At 29.9% G+C, this 18,986-nt stretch overlaps 2 protein-coding genes across 2 annotated transcripts; one reads left to right on the forward strand and one right to left on the reverse strand.

Annotated features, from left to right (window-relative positions):
- The first annotated feature begins 203 nt into the window (after positions 1–203).
- LOC101490897 (kunitz type trypsin inhibitor 104-like) lies at positions 204–1,028 on the forward strand. The gene has a single exon (XM_004514491.3). It carries the CDS (start codon positions 295–297, stop codon positions 904–906), a length of 612 nt encoding a protein of 203 aa, XP_004514548.1. The 5' UTR covers positions 204–294; the 3' UTR covers positions 907–1,028.
- Positions 1,029–2,905: 1,877 nt separating this feature from the next.
- On the reverse strand, positions 2,906–18,721 carry LOC140919828 (uncharacterized). The gene is made up of 4 exons (XM_073366484.1): positions 18,577–18,721; positions 14,931–15,448; positions 3,870–3,995; positions 2,906–2,974 (listed from the first exon to the last, which is right to left on the reverse strand). Exons 1-4 carry the CDS (start codon positions 18,719–18,721, stop codon positions 2,906–2,908), a joined length of 858 nt encoding a protein of 285 aa, XP_073222585.1.
- Between the last annotated feature and the right edge of the window lie 265 nt (positions 18,722–18,986).

The following is an 18,986-nucleotide window of genomic DNA, read 5'->3' on the forward strand; positions in this document are numbered from 1 at the left end:
ACGATGTAAACAATGATAAATTATCCACATCCGCTTGAAAGATTCATTATTTTGTCCAAATCGCAATTACAAAGCAAACTATATATTAATAAATAATTCACTCGTGTAATTAATTAATTGAACTTTTGTGTCCATTCATTCATTCTTTCATGAGTATTATATGCATTGCATGGTATGATGATCAGTCCTATAAATACGTTGCCTCTTAACCAACAGCTAAAACACATCTAGCCTTTGAGTGCAATTAAGTGAGCAATTAAGGTAATAAAGTAACTAATTAATTAATTAATAATCATGTCAACTAGATCCCTCACCATATTCACTCTTGCTCATATATGGCTTTTGATGGCCACAACATCAATAGCCCAGTTCATCATCGATACCGGCGGCGAACCCGTTGAGATCGATGAGGAATACTTCATTGTGCCTGCTACTGCAGGCAACGGAGGACGTTCCACTTTGGTCACCAGAGATGGATCATGTCCTTTCAATGTTGGTGTCGAGAACACTAACTCGCGAAATGGTTTGGACGTGAAATTCACTCCTTTTGCTCCCCATAATGATGATGATTTTGTGAGGCTTAATAGGGATTTGAGAATATCATTTGATGAAGATTCCTCAAATTGTGGTCGGTCTACAGAATGGAGATTGGGTGAGAGGGATGCAAAGAGTGGAAGAAGGTTGATTATCACAGGAAGAGATGATAGTACAATTGGATCATTTGGTAACTTCTTTAGGATTGTACAAACTCAAACTGTAGGTATCTATAATATTCAATGGTGTCCTAAAGAGGTTTGCCCTACTTGTGATTTTATATGTGGCACTGTTGGGATTTTTCGTGAGAATGGAAAGATTTTGTTGGCCCTTGATGGTGATGCCCTCCCATTTGTGTTCCAGAATGAATAATATTGTAATTGGTGTGGGGTGGTGAAGTTTGTGTGTGAGTTTATGTATGTATTTGTGTTTTTATTTAGTGGTGTACAAATAAAAACTCTCTCCGACTTTAAATATAAACAATTTTAAATTAATTTAATTCAAAGTTGTTTATATTTAAGGATAGAAAGAGTATACAGAGTTATTGTTTATTTTCAATAAATAGTGGAAGGAGAAAAAGAATGGTACATCTACTATGTTCTTGATTTATATATATAAAATAAAAACTCCAAAAGTTTGTTTATAATTTGTTGAAATTTTTTGTTCGGTTATAAAATTAGGTTATTTATGTTAACCATATTGGAGTTAATGAAATGCGATATCCAAGAAAGAGAGGAGAAAACTATAGCTCGAATTCTAGGAGGATTGGAGATTGAAATTGCTCACTTGTTCCAATTTCAGAAATATTGGTCGTTGGATGATGAGAAAAAGACATTAGTTTCAATAGATATACAATAATAGATAGTAGATGAAAAAATTGAAAACGTTAAAATTTTTTGAAGAAGTTATAGAAAGAAAAAGAAATTGATTTTGGTTCAATTTGAATTATCATTGCCATGTTGTTTTCATCCTTCTTGAATGATTTTCTTGTTCGAATCCCATCAGCTGTTTCTCCAATGATTTATGTTTGAGGATGATCTTCAATTGTTCTCCAGCTTTTTGATGGAGAATGAAACGGAGATTGTTTATCAATCTCTGTTTCCTGCAAATTGTTCTGTTGTTGCAGGCCATATTGAACTTCTTCTTCCTCATCTTTTTTAGTTAAATCCAAATCCTAAAACTTATCAAATAATATACACATACTGATTTCTACAACTTTAGTCCTTAGATTAAACACTTTATAGCCCTTAGAATCGGTTGAATAACCTAAAAAGAGTATTTTGTATGATTTTGCATCAAACTTTTCAAGAACATCTTTGTTGTTTAAAATATAATAATAACATCCAAAAATGTGAAAATAAGAAACGTTTGGTTTCCTATTTTTTCAAATTTCATATGGGTTTTGTTGATAATTTTTCTTATGGATACACGGTTTAAAATGTAACAAGAAGTGTTAATAGCTTCAGTCCAGAAATATCTTTCAACATTAGATTCTTCCAAGATTGTTCTTTCCATTTCTTGTAGTGTTCTATTCTTTCGTTCAACAACTCCATTTTTTTGTGGAGTTCTTACACATTATAGATTATGAGAAATGTCAAGTTCATCAAAGAAGGTTTTAAAAGAGGCATTTATAAATTCTCCTCCATGATCACTTCTTAAAGAAATGATGTTGGATTCTTTTTCATTTTGTACCTTTTTGCAAAAAGTTTTAAATGCATCGAATGCATCATCTTTTTGTTTTAAAAATAATACCCGAGTGTATCTTGAAAAATCGTCAACAATAACGAAACCATATTTCATTCCACCTAGACTTGTTGTATTAATTGGCCCAAAAAGATCCATGTGAAGCAATTCAAGAGTTCTGTTTGTACTTACAAAATCTTTTGAATGAAAACTGCTTTTGACTTGCTTTCCTTCTGTGCAGACTTCACATATTTTATCTTTATCAAAATTAAGTTTGGATAATCCTCTAACAAGATCTATTTTTGAAATTGTTTTCATACTTATATGTCCAGTCCTTTTATGCCATATCCATTTATCTTTATCGATTGACATAAAACATGATTCATTAGGTAGTTCTTCAAGATATAGAACATATACATTTTTCTTTCTATTTCCAGAAAAGATGATTTCTCCAGTTTCAGTTTTTTTGACTTCACATACTCTTGGTTTGAAGATAATTTCAAAACCATTGTCACATAACTGACTTATGCTTAGAAGATTGTGTTTCAAACCTTCAACATATTGGACATCAGTTATTTGAGCAGAGTTTGCCTTACCAATAGTTCATTTACCTTTAATATGTGTTTGATTGTTGTTTCAAAAAGTAACTGATCCTCCATCTTTCTTGATGAATGACATGAAGCAGTTTTTATCTCATGTCATGTGTCTTGAATAGCCACGATCCAAGAACCAAGGCTTTCACTTGACATTTGGAAATCTAATATGCATAAGATATTATATCAACCTTAGGTACCCATTTTGTCTTGGGTCCTTGAGAGTTAGTTTTAAAATTTTATTTCCTCTTAAGATAGAAAATTGATTCTTGATGACCAATTTTGAGACAGTAGGAGCATTTAATTGTTGATCTTGGAATTGACTTTGTAATCTGGGTTTTAAAAGGTTTTAATCTTGGTTTTGAAGAAGTTCCAGATTGTTCTCCTTTTGTTAGATTTTCTGGAGAAAGTTCTGCTTTTGTTTCAGAACGTTCTCCATTTTGAAAACAGTCTGGAGAACGTTCTCCTTTCTGCAGATTTTTCAAAATTAGTTCAACTTTATTTGCAGAATGATATTTCCCTTTAAAAAGCCTTTTGATTTTCATCTTTTTTCTTAAAGTAGCAAGCAAATTCCAGAAGTCCAAGTTTTTTTACAATATGAGCATTTAGTTTTACATTTTTCTTCATTTCTTTCTAGCACAAAAAAGATTTCATATATTTTTGTTTTTTGAGTTTGATTAAAACAAAACCAGCTTTATCAAAGATTCTTACTTGAGATCCCATGATTTTTTGAAATATTTCAGTGACTTTAATAAAATTTGACAAGTCTTTTTTAAGAAGTTCATTTTTAGTTTTAAGGAGAACGTTCTCCGTTTTAGCTACAGAACGTTCTTGACCTCTTTGACTTTCAAAATTTTGTTGTTGTGTTTCTTTTAGTTCTTGAATGATGTTTTTGAGGACATTATTTATATCCTGAGCTTTTACTTTTTCTTCTTTCTCTTTATGAAATTGTTCTTTTAAAGAAATTCATTTTTGAATAAGAAGGTTTGAATTGTTTAGCAAGTTATCAAATTCTTTTCCTATTTGTTCACATAAATAGCAAGATTCATAATTTGTTACCTCATCTTCTTCTATATTTTCCATCAAGCATATGTTGGCTTCCTCACCTTCTTCTGTATCCGATTCTTCATAATCATCCCACGTGGCCATCATTGATTTCTTTTTGGAAGGAAATCGTTTTGGTGGCTTTTTATTTAAGGGACATTATGCTTTGTAATGTCCTAATTTATTACATCCAAAGCATATGATTTTGCTCTTGTCCACTTCTGTTTTGGGATTTTTGTTTTGAAATCCCTTTTTGATTTGGTCTCTTTTTCTCATCATTCTATGTATCCTTCTGGTGAGAAGAGCAATTTCTTCATCAGCATCTTCTTGTCTAGTTTCTTCTGGTTCCTCCTCTGTTTATACTGCTACACTATCTTTAGATGCCTTTAGAGCTATTGTCTTTCCTTTCTTGACTGGTTTGTCTTCTTGCAGCAATACTTCATGTGCTCTTAAGGTTCCAATTAGTTCTTCCAACTCAAATTTCCTAAAAATACTTAAAAATTCAACTCAATAATGATCTTGATTTAAGAAAACTGAAAATGGAGAACATTATTGGTTTTTACCAGAAAATGTAGAACGTTCTTGGTTAGCTTAAAATCAGAAATTCAGTTTATGTTTTTAACTTAAGTGATTAATCAGACTTGATAAATAAAGAGATAAGAGAAAGAATACCACACACCGATGTATCCTAGTTCACCCAACTTAGGCTACGTCCAGTCCCACAACTGTGAGATTTTCCACTAAGTGCAAACAAAGAACCTTCTTGGTTTTATAATACCTAGCTTATATCAACCTTGATCTATTACAAACTTCAATCCTTTCCATCCACAAAGAGATTTAATTGGTTCACCTATCAACATTGATAGGATTTCTTGCAATCTATCCAAACTATGCTAAACTCTTATAGTTCGAGTTTTACAATAATGATGAGATTATTTTGATAAAATCTGAGATGTCTCAACTCTTGTTTGAGATTCGATTCTTTACAAAGAATTCGGTACAATAGTAACAGAGTAATGAAAAGTGATCAGACTGATTCTTCTTTGAACGATGAGAGTTTCAAGTATGTGAATGTGTGAGTGATTTTTTGAGACTTGTTAGCACTTGAAATTCTGATATTTCCCTTTTATAGGCGTTTTAGAGCAATTAATAATGGTCAAAAGAGCTTTTGGTAGTGCTATGTTAGCTTTGACCAAAATCGATATATATGAATAAATATATTCCAGCCTTTGAACGCTTTTTGAAATCTGTTTGACAGGACTGATTTCTTCGTTCTTGATCAGATTTCTCTTGTGTTTAATAATCCTTTTACTTTAGATATATTTGTTGATGTCATTGCTTTGATATGGAGTTTTGATTCTGTCAAAATATCTTGGAGAATGATGATGAACTTTTGTAGAATGTTTAATGAAAATTCTGGAGATTGATGATCAATCTGGAGTCCTAGTCTTTGAACTTGCTAGAGATTGATAATCAATCTGGTGGTTCAGTCTCGATCATTATGGATGTCTTCCTGATTAATTTGGATGTCTTGTACCTTTCAAGATCGTTTATTTTTCTTGACAGTTTAAGCTGGAGAAGGTTCATATCTGTTTGGTCTTGCTAATTTGTTATCTTCTCTCTTTGTGATTCTATTAGTTTCTTTGGATATGATCATCTCAGTTTGTTCATTGTCAAATGCTGGTGATATTAATGTAAAATCCAGAGGCTAAAACTTCTTTTAACTATTGGAGATTGATTGACCTTGGAGCTGTTATGATCAGTCTTGGTCCTGGAGAACATTCTTCGTTTTTACATGTTTTGTCCATAATGTTCTCCTTTTTTAACTGTTCAATTTTTATCTTTTGTTGTTGATTTCTTTGCTTTGCTTGAGTCCTATCTTTGAATTAATCCACTCAAAAATACAAGTAAAATTAACATAACATTTAGAATCATAATTAACATTCTTAATTAACCTTTGTTTATTTTCATCAAAACTTAAATTGAGAGTTTGTCTTAACATTGGTGTTCGTTTGGTTCAGATTGACAAATCAACTTCGATTCAGTGCATTCAATCAATGGCTTTGGCATCTAAAATACTACAGCTTTAGAAACATTTGTATTTTTGACACTTTAATTTTACGACTTAAAATTGTATTTTTCTCGATTGATGTAATTTTTACCAATTTAAAAGAATAAGTTTTTTTTAGTCATGCCATATTGTTTTCCCCGAAAGTGTAAATGCTTAATAACCTTAAAATATTATGAAACCATTGGAGATTTCATAAACTCGCAAGAATTAGTTTGGTGGATTAAGTGCAATTAACTCATTTGGACAGTTTACAAGTTAGATCATCAGAAATATCAAAATCATTTACAGTTACATATTACCTATTTTCTAGTTGGATTAGTTTTTAACTGACATGGGTAAAGAGGATAGTGAAAACATGCAGTTTTTACGGGGAAAAACTATATTCTATCTATTTTGTATTTTAAATTTGAATGATATTGAGAAAATATGAAGAGAGGTTGAGATATTGAAAAAATATAATAATATCATATTTTATATATTATACATTACTATAAGATAGTTGAATATAAACAAATACATTATCATAGGTAAATTAAATTTATTGATAAATATAAATTGTCAAACACATGTTATGTTATTTTCTATAAAAAAATTGTTGGAATTTTTTAAAATGTGATTTTTGATAAATTTAATTTCTTACGCAAATTTTGTGATCATATTATAACATAGTCATTGAGATTAATTATATTTTAATATTACATGTATAGTGTGATTAGATAACATGTTCATAAAATAATATTTGATTAAATATCATACATAGTATTTGTAATTTTATATTCAAATAGAGAGTGATCCATAATTTTATCTAAAAAAGGGAAATAATGAATACGGAACTATAGCCTAAATTTGAAAATTTAATTTATGATTATAACTATTCATACAGTTTTTTAAGTGCATCTTACAATTGGACTAAAAATAGCATCCTAATAAGCATAACCTATAATTTATTTGGTAATTACCAAGTTTGAAAAACTAATAGGTCCAAAACAAAATATCAAAGTATGTAATGTCCGAGTATAAAATATGAGATATATTTTTTGACCTAGGAAAAGAGACACAAATCCAAAAATCTAATCAATCAAATACGATGTTCATTAAACATCTATCTATTTGAGTAAATCATTTTGTTCAAACAACTACATATAAATCATCGCAAATTATGGTTGTGACAGGTATATATTTTCTAGTATGTAGCTTGTGCCAAATTGATTAAGAGATCGTTGCAAACATCAAATTACAATAATTCAAATAAGTGCATTGTGAAATCAACAACATATTATTGTGAAAATTTCTTATTTCATAATTTGGAAGGGTTGTAAATCAATATGTGTGGTCGAGTATAAGTATAGAGTAATGTATAGATAATTTGATATATAGCTAATTAAAAGGAGGAGATACTGATTCAATGAAATTTGAACATGGTTAGACACGCGATTTTTTTTAATTCTCTCTCGGAATAATGAGTCGATCCGAGTGATAAGGGACTCAGGATCCTTATGCAAGTGATTATGGTTCAATCCATGAGTCGTGTGTTAAGAAAATTCAGTTGAAAAATGAGATTAACATTGCTAAATAATGGTGTATATTTCGTATCTAAAGTATGATTATAAAATAAAAACTCTCAGAAACAAAAATAAGAAATTGATGATGAAAAAAAAAATACACCAATTGTGATTTCTCATACATCTGCAACGACTTAGATTTATATCATCTCTCCTCCTTTGGTCTAATTTATGTTTTTCATAAAAAATGATTAAAAATATATATTTCTATGACTCCTCTATCTAGGACATATGATTATTTGTATATTAACTATTTATGTATAACGTAATCTTACCCTTCAACTTGCTTAATGCTAAAGTGTATATATGATTATATATTTTCAATATTTTTTTTCTTTACAACGTGATTTTTCATTTAACACCAAATTATATTTTTCATATAACCTTTATTCATTTAGTTTCATTTGGATCAGATATTTCTCTCATGTTAGGTAGACTTAGGATAATTCATTTCGTTGCAAAATAACATTAGTTGCAACATTTACGTAACTCGTAATGTCAAACCAAAAAAAGAAATAGTAAAAAATTGTAAGAGTATCATGGAACATTTTTACCGTTATTTATATCATTGTAATATGTGAACCGAATTTTATAAATACATATTAACAAATCTAATAAGTATTGACTGATGGAACATAATAATTGAATTATAATAAAATCATCCTTATGACGACTACCAAATATACATTAAGTCAATATGGACCAAAACATTTTTGTTAGCATACTATGAAGACCTAGTAACACTCCTTACATGTTTCGTCCACTTATCACTTTATAAATTGCTAGTAGTTATTATACATAATAAAATAATATATTTTAAACTAATTTCCTATCAATCTTAATGAAAATATATGCAAAATAAAATTACTTTTAAAATTATTAAACTGCTAAAATATTGTCGGTGTTTATGAAATTTCTCCTATTTGATTGTTGTTCGATCTAAAACATCCAACCTTGATTTTTAAGTGTTCAAGTAATATACAATTTGGAAAGTGTTCGGGTAATACATCCAACTCACCTTGATAAAGTTTATTTGCAAAGAAGAAAAATATTAACATGAAAAACCAAAAACAAAATTTTAAAGCACATACTAAATGTTCAAAAATGAATATTATATCACTCACCTAAATAAAATATATCAAAAAAAAAATGACAAAAACCAGTATACTGATAAACCAATAAACATGTCTTAAAATGAAAATGTTCCATAAAACCGAAGAATGTTGTATAGTTAAATTTACCCAAAAAGCTTCTGATCTTTGAAGAGTTGATTCGATAAGTGGCAGTGGCAGTTGAGGTTTATCTTGCCCCATTCTTCAAAAGTTTGACAGCTGTGAGTTGTAATTGGAGCAATTAAATTGAAAAATTACATTTTTCATATCAAATATGTTTTTACAATGCATATCAAAATAGAATAATTAATATCCTATATTGGTTTTAAAAAAATCACAATGTTTGATATTTTAGAAAAGAGATGCAAAGTTTGTCCAAAACAAGTAGTGAGATACAAAACTGAATTTTTGAAGTTGTAATTTGTAATTGATAAATATTAATACTATTATATATACGAATTTTTATAGCATAAAAAATATAGGAATTGTTTTTGTTTGGTTGATTTGAAAAGTCGAATGTAGCCATTATTATATTCTATAACAAAGACAATTGAATGGATGAGATATGATATTAAGAAAAATACTTGATTGTAGGTGATTGAAGAAGAATGAAGATAATTATTAATCATAGGTGATTGAATGATATTTTGAAGACCAATTTAAATAATTGTAAATGCAAAGAAAAGAATATGCTGATATATCAATTTAAATCCTTAATTCAAATTTTGAATATACAATCAATATCAATATAGTATTTGATAATAATTAATTGGTTTAATGCACAATAACAAATTATTGTTATCAAAGGATCTATTTACAATTAATTGGTTTACTGCACAATATCAAATTTTCTTTTTTATATACTCATATAAGCTTGATGTTGTATTTAAATTTTTTTTCTTTTTTTTGTATGATGTGTTTGAATTTTGAAATGCATATTATAATAATCCAATAGAATATGTCAGACAATAAAATTAGACTAGACGATTTTTTTTGTTGAAATATTTTTAAATTATTAAAATGTAATTAATGAGTGATTATAAATTATAATGCCATATGTATTTTTTTTATATACAATACATTTATTTATAGTGTACATCTTAATTCCAAATGAGAAATTAAAAAAGAGAGAGAAAAAAAATTGGAAATGAAAAAATAAAATAATAAAAATTGAATAAAAAAGGATAAAAAATATAACGTGAAAAAATAAAAATACAAAATAAGAGAATGAAAGAATGAAAGAAGTGAAATAAATATCAATTAGTAAGAAAGAGAAAAAAGTAAATAAATAAAAAAAATTAAAAAAGGTTTTTTAATGCCAAAAAGACATGTTAACCTTTAAAAAATTTATGTATTGCTGTATAAAATTATATTAAATTAAAAAGGTATTTATACTACACCAAGTACTCAACAATTGTGGCTGAACAATATAATGAATTTTGTCGATGAGATCCGCAATTTGGTTCCCACAAAATATATTCATCAACTTGAGGAGGCAGAGAATTTCAATATACTATCTAAACATTTGAGTAGAATTTAGCCTCATTATTATATCCAAAATAATTAATCTAAAAGGAATTATAAATAAATATTGATAATTTATGCATATTAAAAGATATTATTGATCATAATTTAATATATATAATTTCAATAAAAAGTTAAGTCTATTGTTTAAATAACACTCAATAATTAATAAACTGGATTATATATATTAAATTAAGGGTAGTTTATTAAAATTTTGTTTATCTTTTATTTGAAAAATTATGAACTAATTTTACTTACATTTTATTTCTGAAAAAATATATAAAAATCAAAATTTGAGTTAATTAATAAATTGCAGAGACCTTAATTATACTGACCTTTTAAGAAAAAAATGTACATTGATCGAGGCACTATGTGTTTAGTATGAATGGATTCTCTCTAACGATTCTGTTGACTTGAAAGGATAATAATATTTGAACTATAGAACAAAAATAAAATTAGATTTAAAAAAGAGCTAAATAAAAATGTATTCTTTTTATTAAAAAAAAGTTAGTTCCTATCTAATCAAATTACATTTAGTCACTAAAAAATTACTATGCAAACAATTTTTGCACCTACTGAAACTTTAATATATATTTTTGAATTATTTTGCAATTACAATATTATGAGAAGTTTTTCCATAAAAAAATAAGTTGAAATACAAATTATAAATATATATTATCGTTACATTTATCTTGAGTTTATGACATTTAAAAAATTCATATTTCATTTATTTTAAGTTAAAAAATTCAAAAATTTTGTGGAAGAATCTAGTTCTAGTTCCACCAAAAATCTGATCAATAAATTGAAAAATTTAGTTAACCAAGAAATTTCTAAAGCGGGTTTCACCTTGAGATGATTATTATAGAAGATAAAAACTAAAAAAAAATGTTGAACCAACAATTTCAAAAGAAACTCACCGATAATATCTTAATATCATCTCTATCTTTGATAATATAATACAAATTATTATCTTGTAATTAACATGTAAGTGTTGATGCTCTAAACTTGAACCAATAATTTCAGAAGAAACCATTTTAAAATTTTTAATTTTAGGATTTTTTTATGAAAGAAGAATGAAACACTTGGAATTTACTATAGGTTAAAAAATGTTATAATTTAATTATATTGGGAGTTTATTTTAGGTAAAAAATGTTATAATTTAATTATATTGAAGATTAATTTTAGGGTTAAAAAAAGTAATCTTTTAATTATACTTAAGTTTAACGGTATTATAATTTTTGTGACAGAAATTAGATGGAAAGACTATCCTAAAATGACATTATATTTGTAAGGATAAGAACTAAATAAAAAAATTACAAAAACTAAAATCAAAAAAATTATAATTGTAAAGAACAAAGACATATTTAAACTTTATTTTTTTTCGAACATATCTCCTTTATTTATTTATAATTTATTTTAGAAAATAAAAAATTAAATTAAATACAGTCATACATATAAAAAATATTTTTAGAAACATTTACACATAAAATAGACAAATTAAATTTATTAACTATTTTTTAATATGTGTGGAAAAGATGATAGAAACTTTTAAATACGTATGTAATACATTGTACATATGATCACTCCCAAACGTGGTGCCACGTTCACAATGTATTAATTTACAATTAATTAAACTCAAAATTCCACAATTACCCTTTTCTCATACATTTTCATTATTCAAGTAATCCAGTCTTACATTTGACCTCTTTTCATTTTCTCACCAACCCCTACCAAAACAAACAAAAACTTGTCTTTCTTTAATACAATTTTTTATTGTTTATAGAATAAACTTTTTTTATGAGTCATATATAAATATATAAAGTTGAATGACTAAGGATGCAATAAACTAATTTTTTCATTCAGTTTGGAGAGGAGGACAGTACATTCTTAGAGAGTATAAGAAAAAGATAAATAAAGACATAATTGATAATCTTTATTGATTGAAGGATTTTGTATATAGAGCATATTTACATTGATTTAGTATGATGCCTTTTTAGAGCGAATAACTTCCAAAATAATATTTCAAGTAACCAAAGTTTTAGATGTAGAAAGTTTGATCTATATGAACTTATATAGCAACTTAATGAGAATTCAAAGGAGCAGTTATGTTGGCTGAGTTGTTGCACAACAATGAAAATGTTAGGTATATATCGTTGTAGTTAAGTAGAATAAACGACCAATGAGAAAACAATATGCTTAAATATCTTGAAATGATCACTATGTGTTGTAGGAGTAGAGTTATTGACCATGGCGTAGAGACAAAAAGATGTGCATATGAAATTAAATCTAGAGCATATTTATGCCCAAAAAATATTTGAAGTCACTAAGGTCTCGATGTAGAAAGTTTGGTCTATATGAACTTTTGCAGCCATGATTTTAGCCATGTCATTTCTAGCTAACATTAAGTCATCAACATAATGACTTGGCAGAAGAATTTATGAAGAGAGAGCGATCCCTTCGAATTTAAGAATAATCACGAGTCATGAGAAAATTGGACATTTTGAAAAATCATTTGACGGTTGGATTGTTTGAGATCATAAAGGGTTTTGCTAACTTTAAAACTTGATTAGGAGATGAACATTTCACGCTAGGTGAAAAGGATATCTACAAATCTTCTTCTAAATCATCATGTAGAAATGCATTGTTGGCGTCTATACAATGGAGCAACCATTATATATTATTTGACCCCTAGTTAATTGGCTAATTATATAATGACCCTAACACACTTTATTAATTAATTACATATGTGACCCATAAATCTTACAATCTCCCACTGGTCACACATGTATCCTTAAGAGTGTGTTAGACTTTATGACGTCAAAAATGTCATTATAATTATTACCTTGAGTATAATCCAAATTTTCCCGTCCATTAATCATATCAGCACATGGAACCAAAGAGGCTTTCGTCATAATAAGCATAACTAAACCCATCAATGATCACCCGTACTGACACAACTAAATGACATAGACCCATTATGAAAAGTGTAGCATGAAAATTACATGAAGTTGGTCAATGCATGTCAATTTTCAACTGGTCCTACTTTATCGAATGAGATCATACCATAACTTAAATGTACAAAGTAACCAAAAACTGAATACTTTAAACTTTATTTCTGATCAGAAAGTCCAAATACAATGTATTTGTACTTTACAATTAAACATAGAACATGAATTACATAATGGACGAAACTCCCACTAAAATCAAGATTCCTCAAACTGTAGCACACCCATGTGAGCAGTATGCTCATGAAAGACCTTGGGTGGTAGACCTTTAGTGAGTGGATCCGCAATCATGGAGTTTGTCCTTAAGTGTTCTATGGATATCTGTCCACTTTGTACCTTCTCTTTAACAACTGCCCAATCCAAAGCTCATAAGGTGTTTTAGCCGCTGCCTTAGTTGGTACTCTATTAAGAATGTATGCTGCTGTTTTTAATGCCTCTCCCCAGAGTGACTCTGGCAAGGTGGAATGACAAATCATACTCCTTACCATATCCTTAAGAGTCCTGTTTCGTCTTTCAGCTACACCATTCATGCTGGGTGACCCCGGCATAGTGTATTGTGGGACGATTCCACATTCCTCTAGGTATTTGGCAAATGGTCCCGGACGTTGTTCACCTGAACCGTCATATCTGCCGTAGTATTCACCACCACGATCAGATTTGACCTTTTTAATTCTTTTATTAAGTTGATTCTCAACTTCTGCCTTAAAGGATTTGAACACGTCTATTGATTGGGACTTTTCGTGAATTAGGTAAAGGTAGGCATATCTAGAGTAATCGTCTATGAATGATATAAAATATTGTTGACCATTCCAAGAAGGAGTTGGAAATGGCCCACAGATGTCCGTATGTATCAATTCTAAGACGTCTGTAGCTCTATATGCGCCTAATTTCTTATCTTTAGTCTGTTTTCCTTTAATGCATGCTACACAAACGTTAAGGTCTGTGAAGTCAATGGAATCTAAAATTCCATCTGACACAAGTCGTTCAACTCTATTTTTAGAGATGTGACCTAGACGTTTGTGCCAAAGCACTCCTGAATTGAAATTGTCAATTTTCCGCTTAGTACCACGTGATTCCACATTCAAGGTTTCATTATAGTTAGCCACAGTTTCCAACAAATAAAGATTATCATAACCAGAAAGTAAACCGGTTCCAACAACATTCGAATTTAAAGACAAAGTAAATTCTTTATTCCCGAATGAACAATAATATCCTGATTTGTCCAAATAAGAAATAGAGATCAAATTCCGTCTAAATGACGGTACAACAAAAGTGTCTTTTAAATCCAAATAATGACCGGAACTTAATAATAATCTAAATTTTCCTATGGCTTCAACTTCTACCTTCTTCCCATCTCCTACATAGATGCATCTTTCAGTATCACTAGGCTTTCGGAAGTTCAGGCAACCCTGCATTGAAACACTGATGTTAGTAGTTGCACCAGAGTCTAACCACCAAGTGTTTCCAGGTACTGAAGCTAAATTAACCTCAGAACAGACCAAAGACAGAATCATACCTTTCTTAACACGCCAAGCGTGATATTTGGCACAATCCTTCTTCACGTGTCCAGAACTCCTGCAGAAGAAGCAGTTGTTATCCTTAGTCTGCTTCTTTTGTTCTGGACCCTTAGCAGCAGCTTTGTTCTTGGGCTCCTCAATTCTTTTCCTTTTGCCCTTGTCTTTAGAGATGCTAGTAAAGTGAGCACTTTCAGTCCTATCTTGCTTCAGCCTGTCCTCTTCTTGCACACATAATGAAATGAGCTCATTAAGAGTCCATTTCTCCTTTTGACAATTATAAGTCACCTTAAACTGACTGAATTGCGAAGGAAGAGACAGCAATACTAAATGAATGAGTAAGTCATCTGACAACTCAAGCTTTAGACCTTTAAGCTTAGAAGCAATGTTGGACATCATCATAATGTGCTCTCTTATATTTCCCTTGCCTTGATACTTCATGGAAATTAAATTCTGAAGCAAAGAACTTGTTTCAGCCTTATCACTTTTTACAAAGCGTTTTTCCATCTCAGCAAGGAAATTTTTAGCTGTATCTATCTCATCCGGGACAGCACCTCTAAAGACTTCAGGAATCCCACGCTTTATGATCATAAGACTTATGCGATTTGAGCGATCCCATTTCTCATACTCTAATTTTTCTTCAGAAGAACTAGAGTCCTTAGGAGTAGAGGGTCGATCAATTCTTAATGCAAGGTCTAGATCCATGCAGCCAAGAACAATCAAAATGTTCTCTTTCCATTCCTTAAAATTTGTCCCATCAAGGACAGGAATAGAACTCAAATTTGCAGATATGGAAGCAACCGATGCTGTAAATTAAATAAAGAACGAAACTTAGAAACTCACATTATAGGAAAATAAATCAATAAATAAATAAATACATATGTTCAAATCATGGAATTTAACCCATCTCAAGATACCCAGTGCACCATTGATGTCAAGTCTTTGGACAGTAACACCAACTGCTAGTGGTACTTTTGTTGCAACGATCAAATATTGACAATAAGACATGTCAAACAATAAACCTTTCTTTGGGCCGATTTACTGCTCACATGTATACCAAATAATTGTCACACATTTATCATCTCAGGTGTACCAAGTAATTCTGCCAAATATTAACCTTCCTTTGGGCCGGTCAATACCCGCATGAATAAACATATACACAGCCATTTGACACTCTTCACGAGCAATTTAGACAAGAGAGGTCACTTTGGCGACGTCAAGTTTCAATTAACTCATTCAAAAATGTCAAACTTGACTTGAACATATATTTATTATATCCAAATAAAACAATATTAAAAATAAAAAATATTTATATCCAAATAAAAAAATATTAAAAAAAATTATTTTTCACTAATATAAACTTTATTAGTATTTGATAATTATTGTTTTATAAAAAAAATTGGATGATAAGCTAATTAATTTAGCCATGAAATTAAAATAACAAACACGTTAAAAATTGTACTGAAGAACATTTTGCAATGTTAGTACTCAGCCAGTACATAATGTTAGTACTCGAAGATATTTGAAGTTCAATCGATGATTAGTATAAACAAAAATAATATGTAATTTATTTCTCTTATGAAGTACATTATTAGAGGATAATAATGCAAAAAAGGCACGAAGTTTCATCAATATTTATTAACAAGGTTCTCAAAAAAAAAATAAAATCATGTCGCTTTCACTAACGGAGTTCAAACAAATGTTAATAAAACTAAAACAGAATTCAATATAATAACACAAGATACACATATTTGCCCTTCTGCATTTGCAAATTCTTGTCTGCGAAAGGGAACAAAACAGAAAGAGTAACAACTAATCACCAAGGATATGTGTAACCATCACACCACACCAAATAGGGATCATGTCAGCGCATTGTATCATGCAAAGATTATTAACGACAATAGGTTTTAAAAATCACAGTGTGTTCAACTTCAAACCATTACAAAAAAAAAATATAACCGGAAACAAAATAATATGGATTCCATAATATATATATCAAAATTCTCAAATTACAAACCCTAAACAAAGACAATAACCGAATTTCATCATGAATTAAACATGGTAGGCTCTGATACCAATTGTTGGAAAACCCTAATAACGTTGTGCTCAACAATCCATGTCAATTACATGATGAATAGCCAAAGGCGGAAGCGTACCTGTGGGAATTGCCATTAATGAAATCCTGCTATGATGATGATAGAGCCAATGGGTTGGGTGATCTTCCTCAGCAAAACACCCTGAAGACTTTGCTCTCTTGATGGAGATAGAGAGAACCAGAGAGTTTTCTCCTTTAGGGTTTGTGAGACTGAACAATCTTGTTGTGTTTGCCTTGGGGACCATTACCCCTATATATAACTATTATTAGTTATATCCCAAATTGCAGTATTTCCAATTCAGCCCCTCATTAAATTAGAAACTGTCTGATATCTACACTATTAATTTTCATAACTATTATGCTCTTTAGCCATAAACTATTATATATTATTTGACCCCAAGTTTATTGGCTAATTATATAATGACCCTAACACACTTTATTAATTAATTACATATGTGACCCATAAATCTTACAGTCTATACAATGGAGGAACCAATATTGAGATGAACCAACCTGATAGTGGTGAGGTTGTCAATATGGTTGAAAGTGTCTTGATAATCTACACCTACAACTTGTGTGTAGCCTTTTGTAGGTGGAAAAATACATAACAAATGAGGGTTTGAATTGTGTATTCGATTTTTATATAAAAAAATAAAAAAAAATTGGGCTAACTAATGGGTGAAAATAAAACAAGGAAAGACAAGGCAGTAAACAGAGGGAAGAGTGATAATATAGTAATTTATCCTAGTTCACTATCAATCTGATAGCTATGTCCAGTCTCTTCACCAGAATGATTTAATCCAGTAATTTAAACTAAATTACAACTACTTAACTTCACAAGTTAAGTCTTCTCAACATCCAACTTGAAAACCACAAGTCGTTAAGGTATACAGCCACTATCAGGCAGGTTACACAAGTGTTTTGTTTTTGAGTTTCTCTCAATTAGAGCATATGAAATTTAAACTCACAAACTTAGCACAATAAAGATAATGATATAATGTAGTGCTAAATAATTTCTAAGTGATTTGTTGTTGTAGTTGTCGTGTTCAACTTTGTTGTCTTATTGCATATGGTTGTGTTTTTGTTCCTCAAGTGGTGAGAACCATTTATAGATGTCAATTGTTTGAGCTGTTCAAATTACTTCTTCTTCCAACTTCTTCTTCCAACGTTCAAATTATTTAATTATGGTTTCTTTAATCTTCTCGTTGCATTCAAATTCTAATGATTGTTGCTTTGATTTCAAGATGTTCTATCTTTGATTGCATAGATCTATTCTCGTGAATTTGAATTGGTCTGTTTCTATTTGAGGAGACATTCAATTCAGTGCAATTTAAGAATGTAACTAACTAGACACTTTAATCCATTTAAGTGTGGACAAAGGTAACGGCTTGGACATTTGAATCTTCAGTATTAGAGGCAGCGAACCTTCATTAGATTATATTTATGAGTCGTGTGTAGAATGTGTGTCTTCGAAGTTAACTTCTAAAGTCACGACTTTGATCAAAGTTAGAGTCGTTGACTTTTTTAACCATGAAAAATGATATCGACTTTTTCATGTTATGTTTACTTTTCTTGTTGGGTTGCCTTTTCATCATAATCAGACACAATCTTCTGGTGTTGAATTACTGGCCAGAGTCAACTTATTATAGGCAAAGTCAGCATTATACATCAGAATCAGATGCTTGCCTTTGTTGCTTTGTTGGAAGCAACTTATTGGAGCATGTTGTACTTGACTTCAAAGTCTTATCTTCATAGGTGAAACCTTTGAGGCAAAGGCAGATCCTTAGACTTAGATACTTAGAGGCAGAGGCAGATCCTTAGACTCAAATACTTAGAGACAGAGGCAGATCCTTAGAAGCATTTCCTTTGGAGACCGCGAAGGGCACATGTTGTTCATTTCCTCAATTCGTCCTTTTATTCCATTTCCTCTTAGTCTGCTTGCTTCATCTGATACGCAACACAACGAAGAACATGTGTTGTTCATTTCCTCTTATATGTCTTTCTATTCCATTTCCTCTTAATTTGTTTGCTTCCTCTGATGCACATCACAGTGAAGGGCACATGTTGTTCCTTTTCTCTGATATGTTTGCTTATGATTATTTTATTTCCTTTGATATGTTTGCTTTTGATTGTTTCTTTTCCTCTGATATGTTTGCTTCTGATTGTTTCTTTTCCTCTGGTGATATCCTTTGGTGGATGTGTTTCCTCTTATTTGATGAGATTTCACTGATCTGAGTTGTTTCCTCTGA

This window comes from Cicer arietinum, chromosome 3 (assembly GCF_000331145.2).
Source record: "Cicer arietinum cultivar CDC Frontier isolate Library 1 chromosome 3, Cicar.CDCFrontier_v2.0, whole genome shotgun sequence".
Classification (NCBI taxonomy): Eukaryota; Viridiplantae; Streptophyta; class Magnoliopsida; order Fabales; family Fabaceae; genus Cicer; species Cicer arietinum.